This window comes from Prionailurus viverrinus, unplaced genomic scaffold (assembly GCF_022837055.1).
Source record: "Prionailurus viverrinus isolate Anna unplaced genomic scaffold, UM_Priviv_1.0 scaffold_55, whole genome shotgun sequence".
NCBI lineage: Eukaryota > Metazoa > Chordata > Mammalia > Carnivora > Felidae > Prionailurus > Prionailurus viverrinus.
This window is the reverse complement of record NW_025927617.1, coordinates 129,042-145,849: the sequence shown is the minus strand read 5'-3', so window position 1 is coordinate 145,849 and position 16,808 is coordinate 129,042. Positions and strand designations below refer to the sequence as shown.

General features: G+C 38.1%; 1 protein-coding gene across 2 annotated transcripts in view; it reads right to left on the bottom strand.

Moving 5' to 3' along the window:
• The window catches only part of CHIC1 (cysteine rich hydrophobic domain 1), an 81,908-nt gene extending 65,114 nt beyond the window's left edge, over positions 1–16,794 (bottom strand). For both annotated transcript variants that reach the window (XM_047848214.1, XM_047848215.1), the window contains exon 1: positions 16,418–16,794. In XM_047848214.1, the coding sequence (XP_047704170.1) occupies positions 16,418–16,704 (287 nt within the window). In that variant the 5' untranslated portion in view covers positions 16,705–16,794. The remainder of the gene's footprint in view (positions 1–16,417) is intronic.
• Between the last annotated feature and the right edge of the window lie 14 nt (positions 16,795–16,808).

Here is a 16,808-nt window from a genome sequence, read left to right as displayed (position 1 = left end):
AACTGGAGAATGTTATGCTAAGTGAAATAAGCCATACAGAGAAAGACAGACACCATATGGTTTCACTCTTATGTGGAGCTTGAGAAACTTAACAGAAACCCATGGGGGAGGGGAAGGAAAAAAAAAAGAGGTTAGAGTGGAAGAGAGCCAAAGCATAAGAGACTCTTAAAAACTGAGAACAAACTGAGGGTTGATGGGGGGTGGGAGGGAGGGGAGGGTGGGTGATGGGTATTGAGGAGGGCACCTTTTGGGATGAGCACTGGGTGTTGTATGGAAACCAATTTGACAATAAATGTCATATATTGAAAAAATAAATAAATAAAATGGCTTCAAACTTAAGCAAACATTAACTTAATACAGACTGCTATGTGTATGTTATATATGAACCTAACAGTAACCACAAATCAAACATCTATAATAGATACACACAAAACAAAAAGAAAAGAATCCAAGCATATCACTAAAGATAGCCACCAAACCACAAAGGAAGAAAGCAATAAAAGAAACAGAGAACTACAAAAACCACAATAAAACAAGTAATAAAATGGCAGTAAGTACACATTTATCAATAATTACTTTGGATATAAATAGTACATAGTTATCAATAATTACTTTGGATATAAATAGACTAACTGCTCCAATCAAAAGACACAGGGTCACTGAATGGATAAAAAATCGAGACCCATCTATATGCTGCCTACAAGAAACTCGCTTTAGACCTAGAGACACATGAATATTGAATGTGGAGGAATGGAAAAACATTTACCATGCAAATGGAAATGAAAAGAAAGGTGGAGTAGTAATACTTACATTGAACAAAATAGATGGTAAAACAGACTGTAACAAGAAACAAAAAAGGAAACTACATAATGATTAAGGGAATGCAACAAGATAATATAACAATTGTAAATATTTGTGCACCCAATGTGGAGGAACCTAAATACATGAAGCAACAATCAACAGACACAAAGGAAGACACTGACAGTAATGCAATAGTGGGGACTATAACACCCCCTTCCTTACATTAATGGATAGATCATCCAGACAGAAAATCAGTAAGGAAACAATGGCTTTGAATGACACATCAGACCAGATGGACCTATCAGATATTCAAAACACTCTATCCCAAAACAGTAGAAAACACATTCTTTTCAAGTGCATATGGAATGTTCTCCAGAATAGATTACATGGCAGGCTACAAAGTAGTCTCAGTAAATTAAAAAAGATTAAAATCATATCATGCAACTTCTCTAATCACAGGTTATGAAACTAGAAACCAATCACAAGAAAAAAATCTGGAAATAATACAAATACATGGAGGCTAAATAACATGCTACTAAACACTGAATGAGTCAACCAAGAAATCAAAGAGGAAATAAAAACATACACTGAGGAAATGAAAATGAAAATGTAATAGTCCAAAATCTTTGGGATGCAGCAAAGGCTGTTCTAAGAGGGAAGTTTATAGCTCTTATAGGCCTACTTCAAGAAATAAGGAAAATCTGAAATAAACAACATAATCTTACACCTAAAGGTTCTGGAAAAACAAGAACAAGGTCCAAAGTCAGTAGAAGGAAAGAAATAATAAAGAGTAGAGAAGTGAAAAAAAAAATAGAGTCTAAAAAAATAATGGAAGTGATCATTGAAATCAAGGTTGGTTCTTTGAAAATATCGAGAAAATTGATAAACCTTTACCCACATTCATTGAAAAAGGAAGAGAGAGAGTACAATTAAATAAAGACAGAAATGAAGAGAAGAAATAACAACTGAAACCACAGAAATACAAAGAATTATAAGAGAATATTATGAAAAATTATTTGCCAACAAATTGGACAACCTAGAAGAAATCGAAAAATTCCTAGAAACACATAACTCTCCAAAACTTAAGCAGGAAGGAATCGAAAATTTGGCAGATCAATTATGGGCAATGAAATTGAATCAGTAATCAAAAAAAAAAAAAAACCCTCCAATACACTACAGTCTAGGACCAGATGGATTCACAGGTGAATTCTACCAAAAATTTAAAGAAGAGCTAATACTATTCTTCTCAAAGTATTACAAAAGATAGGAGAGGAAGGAAAGTTTCCAAATTTATTCTACAAGGCAAACATTACCCTGATACCAAAACCAGATAATGACACTACAAAAAACAAAACAAAACAAAAAGAAATCAGTATCTTTGATGAAAATTTATGCAAAAAATCCTCAAAAAATTATTAGCAAACTGGATCTAACAATACCATAAAAAAATCATTCACCACAATCAATTGGGATTTATTCCAGGGATGTAAGTGTGGTTCAATATTTGCAAATCACTCAAGGTGATCCATCACATCAGCAAGAGAAAGGATAAAAACTATATGATTATCTCAATAAATGCAGAAAAAGCATTTGATAAAGGAGAACATCCCTCATGATAAAAATTCTCAACAAAGTAGGTTTAGAGGAAATATACCTCAACATAATAAAGGCCATATATGAAAGGTCTACAGCTAATATCATCCTCAATGGTGAAAAGCTAAGAGCTTTTCCTCTAAGATCAGGAACAAGAAAGACAAGAAGGTCCATTCTCATCACTTTTATTCAACATAGTACTAGAAGTTCTACATGCAGCTATCAGATATGAAATAAAAGGCATCCAAATTGGTAAGGAAGACTTAAAACTTGCCCTATTTGCAGATGATATGTTACTATATATACTGAAACCCTAAAGACTTCACCAAAAAGTACTAGAACTGATCAATGAATTCAATAATGTCACTGGGTACAAAATTAATAAGCAGAAATCTGTTGCATGTATACACTAGTAATGAAAGTAACAGAAGGATAAATTAAGAAAATAATGCCATTTATAATCACACCAAAAAGAATAAAATAGCTAGCAATAAATGTAACCCAGGAGGTGAATGACCTATACTCAGAAAACTGATACACTGATGAAAGAAATCTGAAGATGACATAAACAAATGGTAAGATATTTCATGCTCAGCTTTGAAGAACCAATATGGCTAAAATGTCCGTAGTTTCCAAAGCAATCTACAGATTTAATGCAATCTCTATGAAAATACCAATAACATTTTTCACAGAGCCAGAACAAATAATTTTAAAATTTGTATGGAACCACAAAAGACCCTAAGTAGCCAAAGCAATATTGAAAAAGAACAAAACTGGAGTCATCACAATCCCAGATTTCAAGATATGCTACAAAGGTGTAGTAATCAAAACAGTATGGTACTGGCACAAAAACAGACACATAGATCAATGGAAAAGAACCAGAGTCCAGAAATAAACCCATGCTTGCATGGTCAATTAATCTCCAACAAAGGAGGCAAGAATATAAAATGGGGAAAAGACTCTTTGAGAAATGGTGCTGGGAAAACTAGACAGCTATATGCAAAAGAACGAAACTAGACCACTTCTACCATACATAAAAATAAACTCGAAATGGATTAAAGAACTAAATGTGAGACCTTAAAATTCCTACAAGAAAACGTTGGCAGTAATTTCTTTGACATTGGTCGTGGAAACAGGTTTTTAGATATGTCTTTTCTGGTAAGGGAAACAAGAAAAATTAAACTTTTGGGACTATACCAAAATAACAAGTTTCTACACAGTGAAGGAAATTGTCAACAAAACTAAAAGTCAACCTACTGAATGGGAGAAGATATTTGCAAATGATATATCCAATGAGGGGTTAATATCCAAAATATGTAAACACTTCTGCAACTCAACAACAGGAAAACAAATCATCAGATTAAAAATACGCAGAGGACCTGAATAGACATTAGATGGTCAACAGACACATGAAAGACATATAGATGATCAACAGACACATGAAAAGATGCTTAACATCACTAATCTTCAGGGAAATACAAATTAAAAACACAATGAAATATTACTTTACGAGAAGATAGCGGCGTAGGAGGACGCTGGGCTCACCGTGCATCCTGCTGATCACTTAGATTCCACCTACACCTGCCTAAATAACTCAGAAAACCACCAGAAGACTAGCAGAACGGAGTCACTGGAGCCAAGCGCAGACGAGAGGCCCACAGAAGAGGGTAGGAAGGGTGGAGAAGCGGTGCGCGCTGCACGGACTGGCAGGAGGGAGCCGGGGCGGAGGGGCAGCCCGCCGGCCAAGCAGAGCCCCCGAGTCTGGCTTGCAAAAGCAGAGGGGCTGGACGGAGTGTGTTCCGACAGCAAGCGGGACTTAGCATCTGGGAGGTCATAAGTTAACAGCTCTGCGTGGAAAGCAGGAAGGCTGGAGGACAAAGGGAGGGAGAGTTGCTGAGCCCCGGGACGACAGAGGTCAGTTTGGTGGGGAACAAAGGCGCTAGCCAGCGCCATCTCCCTCTCCCATCCCCCAGCCAAAATCCCAAAGGGAACCAGTTCCTGCCAGGGAACTTGCTTGCTCCCTGCAAACACCCAATGCTGTGCTTCTGCGGAGCCACGCCTCCGGCAGCAGGTCTGACTCCCTCCCGCTGCCACAGGGCCCCTCCTGAAGTGGATCACCTAAGGAGAAGGGAGCTAAGCCTACCCTTTCTGCCCCCGTGCACCTTGCCTACCCACCCCAGCTCGGATTGAAGAGGCAGAGGAGAGAATAGGTGACCTAGAAGATAAAATTATGGAAGAAGAGGAAGCTGAGAAAAAGAGAGAAAAAAAAATCCAGGAGTATGAGGGGAAAATTAGAGAATTAAGTGATACACTAAAAAGAAATAATATACGCATAATTGGTATCTCAGAGGAGGAAGAGAGAGGGGAAAGGTGCTGAAGGGGTACTTGAAGAAATAATACTGAGAACTTCCCTGAACTGGGGAAGGAAAAAGGCATTGAAATCCAAGAGGCACAGAGAACTCCCTTCAGACGTAACTTGAATCGATCTTCTGCACGACATATCATAGTGATATGATATGCTTGAACAGCATAACCATAGCTTGAACAGACCCATAACCAGCGAAGAAATTGAATCGGTTATCAAAAATCTCCCAACAAATAAGAGTCCAGGACCAGATGGCTTCCCAGGGGAGTTCTACCAGATGTTTAAAGCAGAGATAATACCTATCCTTCTCAAGCTATTCCAAAAAACAGAAAGGGAAAGAAAACTTCCAGACTCATTCTATGAAGCCAGTATTACTTTGATTCCTAAACCAGACAGAGACCCAGGAAATAAAGAGAACTAGAGGCCAATATCCCTGATGAATATGGATGCAAAAATTCTCAATAAGATACTAGCAAATCGAATTCAACAGCATATAAAAAGAATTATTCATCATGATCAAGTGGGATTCATTCCTGGGATGCAGGGCTGGTTCAACATTCGCAAATCAATCAACGTGATACGTCACATTAATAAAAGAAAAGAGAAGAACCATATGATCCTATCAATCGATGCAGAAAAGGCCTTTGACAAAATCCAGCACCCTTTCTTAATAAAAACCCTTGAGAAAGTCGGGATAGAAGGAACATACTTAAACACCATAAAAGCCATTTATGAAAAGCCCACAGCTAACATCATCCTCAATGGGGAAAAACTGAGAGCTTCCCCCTGAGATCAGGAACACGACAGGGATGTCCACTCTCACCGCTGTTGTTTCACATAGGGTTGGAAGTTCTAGCATCAGCAATCAGACAACAAAAGGAAATCAAAGGCATCAAAATTGGCAAAGATGAAAGCAAGCTTTCACTTTTTGCAGATGACATGATACTATACGTGGAAAATCTGATAGACTCCACCAAAAGTCTGCTAGAACTGATACATGAATTCAGCAAAGTTGCAGGATACAAAATCAATGTACAGAAATCAGTTGCATTCTTATACACTAACAATGAAGCAACAGAAAGACAAATAAAAAACTGATCCCATTCACAATTGCACCAAGAAGCATAAAATACCTAGGAATAAATCTAACCAAAGATGGAAAAGATCTGTATGCTGAAAACTATAGAAAGCTTATGAAGGTAATTGAAGAAGATATAAAGAAATGGAAAAACATTCCCTGCTCATGGATTGGAAGAATAAATATTGTCAAAATGTCAATACTACCCAAAGCTATCTACACATTCAATGCAATCCCAAGCAAAATTGCACCAGCATTCTTCTTGAAACTAGAACAAGCAATCCTAAAATTCATATGGAACCAGAAAAGGCCCCGAATAGCCAAAGGAATTTTGAAGAAAAAGACCAAAGCAGGAGGCCTCACAATCCCAGACTTTAGCCTCTACTACAAAGCTGTCATCATCAAGACAGCATGGTATTGGCACAAAAACAGACACATAGACCAATGGAATAGAATAGAAACCCCAGAACTAGACCCACAAACGTATGGCCAACTCATCTTTGACAAAGCAGGAAAGAACATCCAATGGAAAAAAGACAGCCTCTTTAACAAATGGTGCTGGGAGAACTGGACAGCAACATGCAGAAGGTTGAAACTAGACCACTTTCTCACACCATTCACAAAAATGAACTCAAAATGGATAAAGGACCTGAATGTGAGACAGGAAACCATCAAAACCCTAGAGGAGAAAGCAGGAAAAGACCTCTCTGACCTCAGCCATAGCAATCTCTTACTCGACACATCCCCAAAGGCAAGGGAATTAAAAGCAAAAAAGAACTACTGGGACCTTATGAAGATAAAAAGCTTCTGCACAGCAAAGGACACAACCAACAAATCTAAAAGGCAACCAACAGAATGGGAAAAGATATTTGCAAATGACATATCGGACAAAGGGCTAGTATCCAAAATCTATAAAGAGCTCACCAAACTCCACACCCGAAAAACAAATAACCCAGTGAAGAAATGGGCAGAAAACATGAATAGACACTTCTCTAAAAAAGACATCCGGATGGCCAATAGGCACATGAAAAGATGCTCAACGTCGCTCCTTATCAGGGAAATACAAATCAAAACCACACTCAGATATCACCTCACGCCAGTCAGAGTGGCTAAAATGAACTAATCAGGAGACTATAGATGCTGGAGAGGATGTAGAGAAACGGGAACCCTCTTGCACTGTTGGTGGGAATGCAAATTGGTGCAGCCACACTGGAAAACAGTGTGGAGGTTCCTCAGAAAATTAAAAATAGACCTACCCTATGACCCAGCAATAGCACTGCTAGGAATTTACCCAAGGGATACAGGAGTACTGATGCATAGGGGCAATTGTACCCCAATGTTTATAGCAGCACTCTCAACAATAGCCAAATTATGGAAAGAGCCTAAATGTCCATCAACTGATGAATGGATAAAGAAATTGTGGTTTATATACACAATGGAGTACTACAGGGCAATGAGAAAGAACGAAATATGGCCCTTTGTAGCAACAGGATGGAACTGGAGAGTGTGATGCTAAGTGAAATAAGCCATACAGAGAAAGACAGATACCATATGATTTCACTCTTATGTGGATCCTGAGAAACTTAACAGAAACCCATAGGGGAGGGGAAGGGAAAAAAAAAGAGGTTAGAGTGGGAGAGAGCCAAAGCATAAGAGACTCTTAAAAACTGAGAACTGAGAGTTGATGGGGGGTGGGAGGTAGGGGAGGGTGGGTGATGGGTATTGAAGAGGGCACCTTTTGGGATGAGCACTGGGTGTTGTATGGAAACCAATTTGACAATAAATTTCATATATTGAAAAAAAAAATAAAATAAACTTTGTGCACAAAAAAAATAAATATTACTTTACACTTGTCAGAGTGGCTAAAATCAAAGTGAGAAGAAATAACAAGTTTTGGAAAGGATATGGAGAAAAAGGAACCCTTATGCACTGTTGGTGGGAATGCACACTGGTGCAGCCATTGTGGAATACAGTGTGGAGGTTCCTCACAAGATTAAAAATAGAATTACCATATGATCTAGTAATTCCACTAGCAGGTATTTGACCAAAGAAAATAAAACCACCACTAATTTGAAAAGATATATGCACCCTATGTTTATAGTAGCATTATTTACAAGAGCCAAGATATGGAAGCACCCATTTCCAGGAATAGATGAATGGCTAAGGAAGCACTCTCTCTCTCTCTCATTCTCTCTCTCTCTCTCTCTCTCTCTGTCTGTCTCTCTTTCTCTCTCTCAGGAATATTACTCAGCCATAAAAAGAATGAAATCTTGCCATTTGCAACAACATGGAAAGACCTAGAGGATATAATGTTAAGTGAAATAAGTCATAGAAAGAATACCGTATGATTTCACTCATATGTGGAATTTAAGAAACATAACAAGTGAACATGGAAAAAAAGAGACAAACCAAAACAGACTGTTAAACACAGAAAAAAACCTGGTGGATATCAGAGGGGATGTGGGTGGGGAATGGGTAAAATGAGTAAAGGGGATTAAGAGTACACTTACTTTGATGAGTACTGAGAATGTACAGAACAACTGAATCATTGTATTGTATGCCTGAAACTAATATAACAATGTATGGTAATTATATGTCAATTAAAAAAAAAAACACATTCCTACCTCATTAGAGATTGCTGCCATTATAGCTTTTCCAAGCTGCCATTCTTGGCAAATAAGTAGAGGATATAGACAGATGTATCCCTTGAAATATATGGAATATTTTTATTATTTTAAAACTTCTGAGTTTTGCTATTCTTGTTGCATTTGTCACCAGGCAAGTGGATTTTCCTTTCCTGTTTTTATTTCTTTAATATTCCCTTTCTTTTTTTTTAATACTTTTTTTAAAAATTTTTTTAACGTTTTTATTTATTTTTGAGACAGAGAGAGACAGAGCATGAACGGGGGAGGGGCAGAGAGAGGGGGAGACACAGAATCGGAGGCAGGCTCCAGGCTCTGAGCCATCAGCCCAGAGCCCGACGCAGGGCTCAAACTCACGGACCGCGAGATCGTGACCTGAGCTGAAGTCGGATGCCCAACCGACTGAGCCACCCAGGCGCCCCTTCCCTTTCTTAACCGTTCAGAATTTGCCTTATGATGCTGTCACTTTACTGAAAATAATCTCTGAGTAAATTTATTCAGAAAGACAAGTTCATCAAGTATTATTTATTGCCAATTTTATGTCCTCTTCTTAGAAAATTTTCCCTTGACTTTGCAGCTTTACACTCTCCCATCCTTTCACTCTCTAACATTCTTGCCTTTTCTTAAAATTTACCTTTTAGTCAACTGCTTGTCTTTCTAAGGGAGCTTTAACAATTTTTCTGTATTTAATCACTTTGACACCACTCCTATGCTGATGATCATCAAATCTATATCTCTAATTCTATATTTTTCAACATTCTTTGGTCCCTCATCTCTAATTGCATACTGAAAATTTCCACCTGGATATCTTACTAAAATAATACCACCTCAAGTAAACCATGTCTAAAATTAAATGTTATCTTTTCATTGGAAACTAGACCCCTTTTCAAATTTCTCATCTCTATCAGTGGCACATTGATTCCCTTTAACCTAGACCTTGGTATTGGTTTTGCACCTTCCTTCTCCTATTTTTTGCACCTTGACTCCTCTGACGTGGCTCCAAGTCCTGTTATTTGTTCCTTCGAAATCATTCTCATAATGATTCCTTCCTTTTCATTGCAACTGCCATATTGGCTCTTGTCTTTGCTCAGGTGGTTTCCCTTGCTTCCCCTCCCTAGTTTAAATCCTACTCAACCTTCAGGGCTCAAGTCAAGTCCCAACCCCTGCTGTAATGCCTTGAATGTTTAAACTGTCACGGATTCCCCCTTTCTCTGAATACTCACAGCCACTTCAAATCCATACTATACAATTCAACAGCTAATAAAATAGTTTCCATTATTCTTTGCTGCTCTATATCAGTATCTTAAAAGCAATTTTCCTATTAGTTTTGTAAAGCATGGCTTGTACTTTATTTTTTTATTTTCTGTGTTTTTTTTTTTTGTGGTACTTAGGCCAGTGCTCAAGTTCTCAATATATACTTGCTATATTCTCATTACTAATTTTCTTCTTTAATATATAAAGGGATTGTCTTTTCTAAAATATAAAAAGTATATTAAAAATGGTAAGGAAATATAATTTTACTTTTTAAAATACTCCTTTATGGCACATATATATAAAAATGTATAAAGACAGGCACACCAGGCCTGATATACTCTCATAATTTTGGCTAAAAGGCAGTAGCAATCCTATTCCTGTCTACCAGGAATTTCTTTTATCTTTCTTCATTAAGAGACTCAGCACTTAAAAAGAATACTTAACTCAAATAATCTTAGGCACAACATTTCACTTGATAGCTACTAGGAAATGTTGAAATGGCTGCTGCTGAATAAACACCTCAGCTCTATTTCATAAACAAACTATTAAGAACTGTGAATCCACAAGATCATCTACCCATTACTGATTACTGATAGGCATTAGTCAAGATGTGGGGTTTTTCAGCATTAGACAAATAGGCACTTGGGAACTTCTCACACTTTCCATTTTATCAGCCTCATTAAATACAGAACCTATTATGTGTTTGAAGCTGTCCTAGTTGATGGTTTCTAATGATTGTATTTTATTTGTCATGCATCTTCAATGCTTCAAAATTTTAATTTCTTGGATGATTCTTTGGAGTAAAGGAAACTGAGGCAAAGAAGGATGGGTCCTCTTAGTTGCTCTTCCCTCTTCTCTCCCTCTCTAGAACCCTCACTGTTTTCAATCCTTTTGGAAATGGCTACATACCAACCTTTGAAAACCCTATACAAATTAAAGTTTATGTGTTCAGATTGTTTAAGGAAACAGATCAAGCTAGTAAAATTCTGCCAACAAGAAACATGATTTCACTAGAAAACTTTGCACGTATAGTAACAATTCTGAAATGTGTGCATTGAACTTTATTTACTATACCATGAAAAAGAAAATCTATGCCATAAAATTCAAAGATATTTTCAAAAACATTATAGTTAAATCTCTTTAATCTTTTATATGAAAATAATCATGTCTTGCCACACTGTAAAATGGCAAGTTACCATATTTCTGTATTCTGAAAGCCTAAAATCTTATAAAATATTTACCTTATACAAATACGTATTAACAATGCATCACTGTAATTCCTCAAAGACAGCTGTTTATGAAAAAGCATTCCATTAACTGATTTGAGAAGTATCAATAATTGCAGTGCTGTTTAAGTTTTTTCAGAAATGCACTGTTTGGCAAATGTGGCTATCTTTTTTCAATTCTATATGCAACAACTCTAGCTTTAATAAATTAATTTTTATGAGACAATTTTATAAGTCCCCAAGAATTGGTAACTCTCTACTAAATTCTATACAGATATATTATCAAGGGTAAATATCTCTATGTTTTAAGTAATATAAACAGTGTGATAATGCCTAAAAATAAAAGATCTCATGGGATAGAATTTTCCTTGTTATTTCAAAACACTGGATCCAAATACTTATCCTAGAATATCAAGAAGTAAATTGGTAGATACTAAGTTATATTCCTCAGATGTATATTATTTCTAAAATGCTTAATATTTCTAAGAGATATTTCATTATGTCTGTTTCTATAAACTCAAATCTGTGCAGTTAATTTTGTTATATAATTTTTTAGTTGGGAAAAAATCCCCAAATATCCATTCATCATCATCATCCTCTGAGAATTGGAATTACAATTAGTGTGGTTAGCTCATTCTATTTCTTAAGAAATTATAATTCCATGTTAAAAGATTAGTATCTTGTTAAAGTAATAAGAAAGCCAATACATTAAGATGATACAAATAGACAGGGGTATTCTGACATCATAACAAAGATTTCAGAGGTAAGGCCATGCCATAACACCCATCACTGGGACTGGTGACATTACTGTAGCCATATGTATCTTTGCTCAGAATCACAAGTACTCTCTACAGTGTGAGTCAAGTAACCAGTATTTGTTGAGGACCTATAATACAGCATGCATTATGACAGGCATATTGAGTGTTACTAAAGCAAACCAATATTCCTTCAACTCACTTTTATTGATTGCCTACTTCAGAGCAAGCATTGTGCTAAGCAATGAAGATTCAGAGGGAACTAAAACTTGTTCCTGCTATTGCAGCTTACAATTTAGCGGGGGCAGGGAAGACTTGCAGGAGGTGGTGACATATGGAGAGCTGAGGTAAGGGTGGTGGGTACTGGAATTCTAGATGGAGGTCCTAGATTGAGTAGAGGCAACGAGATAAGACACAGCATGCTACAGGGGCGTCTGGATGGCTCAGTCAGTCAGTTAAGAGTCCGACTCTTGATTTCAGCTTGGGTTGTGATCTCGCGGTTGGTGAGATTGAGACATGCGGTGAGCTTTGTGTGGACAGTGTGGAGCCTGCTTAGGATTCTCTCTCTCCCTTTCTTTCTGCCCCTCCCTTGCTCTCTCTCTCTCTCTCTCTCTCTCTCTCTCTCAAAATAAATATTTTAAAAAAATAGCATGCTAAAAAGAGGAAAATACAAGCCATAGAGGAAATATCAGAAGATTAGGCTGACAGATAGGCAAGGTCCAGTTCTATATGCCATGTTATGGAGCTTGGATTCTATCCAGCAGGTAAGGGGAAAACCACAGAACAGTTTTAAGCAGTAAAGTGGTATCTTAATCTAGCAGCAGGTTGTGGAATGGATGTGAAGTGATGACAATGAAGGCAAGTTGATTAGTTAGGGTGGTGAAAGGGGCCCGAATCAGGGAAGTGTCAGTAGGGAGGAAAAGAAAACATTTTTAGGTCAAATATTATTTTACTTGCTGATAAGTGTGAGGAAGAGGAACCAAGGATAAATAACGGGATAGGTGGAGGTACATTTAACTGAGATGGAAAAAACAGATATAGAAGGGATTTTTTTAAAGGTTTGGGATGGAGGTATAAGGAGGCGTGGGGGGGGGGATGAGTTCTGTTGTGAATATGTTGAACTTAGAATGATGATGGGCTGTCAGGTGAGAAAGCCCAGGTGAAAGTCTGAGCAAATTCTGGCACAGAGATACATATTTGGGAGATGTCAGATAATTGAAACCATGAGAATCAAGATGAGATCATCTAAGCACAGTAAGTAATGAGAAGAATAGTAAGGTGAAAACAAAACCTCAGAGACCACTAGTATTCAAGGGTCAACAGAATAAGAGAAGCCCATGAATGAGAGTTAAAGGATAGCAAGAAAAATACAGTGAGCCCAGGAGAGTCAAGTGGACAAGAAATTCCTAGGTTTGTCTGGCAAAAATGTTTTTACAAAATCAGAATTTGAATACCTTTAGGCAAAACACATACCATCTTCCAGTTCAACTAAAGCCCCATTATTACTCATTCTGCACCATTTTCTGTGGCCTGTCTTACCTCTGAAGGCTTGTGTGTTTGTGGCCCCTGGAATAGAAGCCTCCAAAAAAGAGGGAGTCATTTTAAGTGTCATATATAGCAGAGAGGACTAGAAAGACAGGGAATGAGAAAAGCCCACTAATGTAGCAACAGAGGGTCATGGTGGTGATCTTAACAAGGATAGTTACCCCCATCTGTGGTCATGATGGCAAAATCCAGTTAGAGAGGGGTGAAAAGTAAATAGATATAGTGAATGTGGCTATTCCTAAGAAATTTGGAGAGGGAAGGAAGAAAGACAAGACAGTAGCTAAAAGGGAACATAGGTCTAGGACGGCTTTGTTTTATTTTGTTTTTAAAGAATGAGAGAGACTCTGAATATGCCTATAGGCTGATGCAGAGAGAGGTAATATTAGAGAGATGGGGCTACCTGATGGAGCAAGATTTGGGAGGAGGCTGGAAGAGAAGGGTATAGAAGGTACAAGTGGAGTGGTGAGCTTTGGACAAGTGAAGGAACTCCTTGACCTCTGAGGCTGGAAGAAGAGAGCATAAGAATTCAGACCTAATTAAGACCTAGTGCAGGTTTTTCAGCAGGAAAGTGACATGATCAAACTGTGTTTTAAGAAAATTAGTTTGGCACAAGCATGCAGGATGAATTGAAGAGAGGTGGCAGACTGTGGAGATGATGGCAACCTAAACTAGAGTGGTACCGGTAGAAATGGAGAAAATGAAAAATCTAATAGACATTTTAAAAGATATGACATAATTCTGGGACAGAGTAGCACTGGAAAAGTCAAGGAGAAGGAAGAGTTAAAATGACTCCCGGGTTTGAACACCTAGCCCAAAAGATTAGAGTGGTGGTAAAGGGGCAAGTGGAATGCACAGCCAATGTGAGGAGGGAAAATGATGGCTTAAGATATATTGAGTTTGAAGCAATGGTTCTCAAATTTGAACCTTGAAAAACAAACAAAATCCTCTAGAGATTAGACGACTGCACAGAAAATGGGGGAAAAAAGGGGTGGGATAGTGTCATTCAGACAGGACAACTCTCTCATGCCAGAAAAAATTTAACAGAAGCTGGTTATTTTAGACATTTCAGAATTAGATTAACTATTTCATAAGGATCTTAATTTACCTGATATAAGGAAAGTTTTACTACTATACAAAGGCCAGTTCTTCAGATTCAGCAAAACTTTCTCCTAAACATTTAATTTTTTTTCGAATCCCAGACATTTAACATTAAGTGTGCTTTTTAGTTGAGAGAATTTATAGAATACAACTGAACAATTTTTTCAAACTATATACATGGGTTAGTGATTCAAGTACTGGTTTGCTGCTTTTCAGGTTTTGGCTTCCATTAATACCAATAGCTACTACCAGCACCACTACTTCACACTCCCAATTCCAGAATTTTTAAGCTGGGAGGGACATTACACCATCACAAGGGCTTGGATATGGCAAGTGTCAGTGCTTTGCTTTTAATTGAAAGTTGGTTGATAAGTGCTTCACCATGATTGTGTGAAGAATAGAATGGAACCACAAATAAGTTCTGGTAACTTAAATTCTGTTTTCTTGCCCCTCCTCTGTTTTCTGAATGTTAAAAAATAAGGAGGGGGTGGAATGTTGAAATATAAAATCATAGACTGGAATAAAAACCCTTTTTCTGTTCAGTCATGTGAAATAATCTGCATGAAAGTAATGTTTGGTGCCAGAATTATAATTAGTTTGAGTAATGAATTCTCTCCCTAGTAATGAAAGGAATAAAAGTAAAACAGTGCAGTAAGCTGGCATCTGATCATTGTAGGCTATCTGCAAAATTCTTGGACCAAGAAAAACTGTGTTAAAATAATTCCCTACCAAAAAGCAGGTCTAAAAATCTCCCCTTCCACAATTTCAAAATCTTTCTTAACATATTTTATGCAAATATCACAAAAGTATATTATAATCAAAACAAGTGACATGTTAAAATTAAAAGCTAACATGATGGGGGGAGGTGTTGCATATTATATGATTTCTGATGATACGAACTCAATTGAAAGACAAAGGGACCAGGTGAACCATTAACAAAATTAGAGGCAATGATAGGAAAATGCAGTAAAAGACAGCATAATTAAGAGGATGAACATGACACACACTCAAACTTCCAAGTATTTACAGCCCAAGCACACAAAAAGAAAAAGCACTCTCCAAAGCCCAGAGAGCCATTAAAATTTTCTTTTGCTTTGCAACCACAATGCTATGAGATCGCTCCTCCTTTTATTTTCTTAAATATGATCCAAGATTTCAATTTTTTAAAAAAGTCACTCTGCATAAGTTTTCAAAAAATCAACTTCAGCTCCTGGGGGGCTCATTTCCATAAATATTTAATGTCTGCATATTTAATATTTGGGCATACAAAATCTCCTGTAGGTATCTTAAATTATCTCAGAGCTGAAAGGCTTCGGAAGCCACCTACCCCGACCCTTCATTTTACAGATGGAGAAATTAAGGCCCAGAAGTAGGAAGTAATCTGAGCAAGGTCACAGGGCCAGTAAGAGGCAAAGCTGGGACTAACATCCAAGAGTCCCTACTCTCAATCCATTGCTCTTTTACTTTTCACAACTGCCTCTTAATATGAACCTCTGTGATATTTACAGAACGTCAGAATGAGGAATTATCAAGACATCCAAAGGATAATGGTATTCATTCATATACGGATTAGATAGGAAGAATGGATGAATGAATGTATGGGTACGTGGATATTCTATAATACTATTCACAAAACATATCACGTTTCTGTTTTGAAGAAAGCCTAGGTCTTGTCACTTTTCACAGCAGTCACTGTGTTCCACTACACACCAATCTTAGCAGTAAAGAATCCTCTGGTACATCCTGCAGTTTAAAGACTATTTACTTGCCAGCAAACACAGAAAGAAGTAGACTCACCTTTACTCCTATCCCTCTGGCTCTCAAACCTCTAACTTCCCCGTCCTATATATACTCTTTACCTGATGTCAGTGCATCACATTTGCATTCTCCTCACTCCCTTTGCACCTACCACCCTCGGTTTCTCCATTTAGACGAGGTGTCCTTTTCTAACTGTATGCCTCAGTCGGCCCTCCCCCACTCCACAGGCCCCTCGATCACCTTCTCATTCCTCTGTCGACAAATCTCAGCGTTTTCAAACCCTATGGCCCCCTCTTGCTTACACAGTGATGTGGCCGGCTCCCCGCACCAATACAGGATCGGGGGAATATCTCCGCAGATGCTCCTCACTCACTACCCGAGGTGGGGGCGGCGTCTCCTCCTCTTCCTCCTCCTCTTCTTCCTCCTCCTCCTCTTCTTCCTCCCCCTCCTCATCTTCCTCGTCGTCGTCAGGCCCCGATACCGACGACGACGACGACGGCGACGACGACGACGTTGCCGCTTCTTCTTCCTCCTCCTCTAGTTCCGAGATGGTGTCGAACTCCGCCATGTTGGGCAGCAGGATGCTCATCACGTGACCTCTCGATCGCCGCCACCCTCCCGGAGAAGAGTTTGAACCTACCGAGGTGCTGGAAGAGGAGGGGGAACGAAATGAAGAGAAAGCGGACGGGGGAA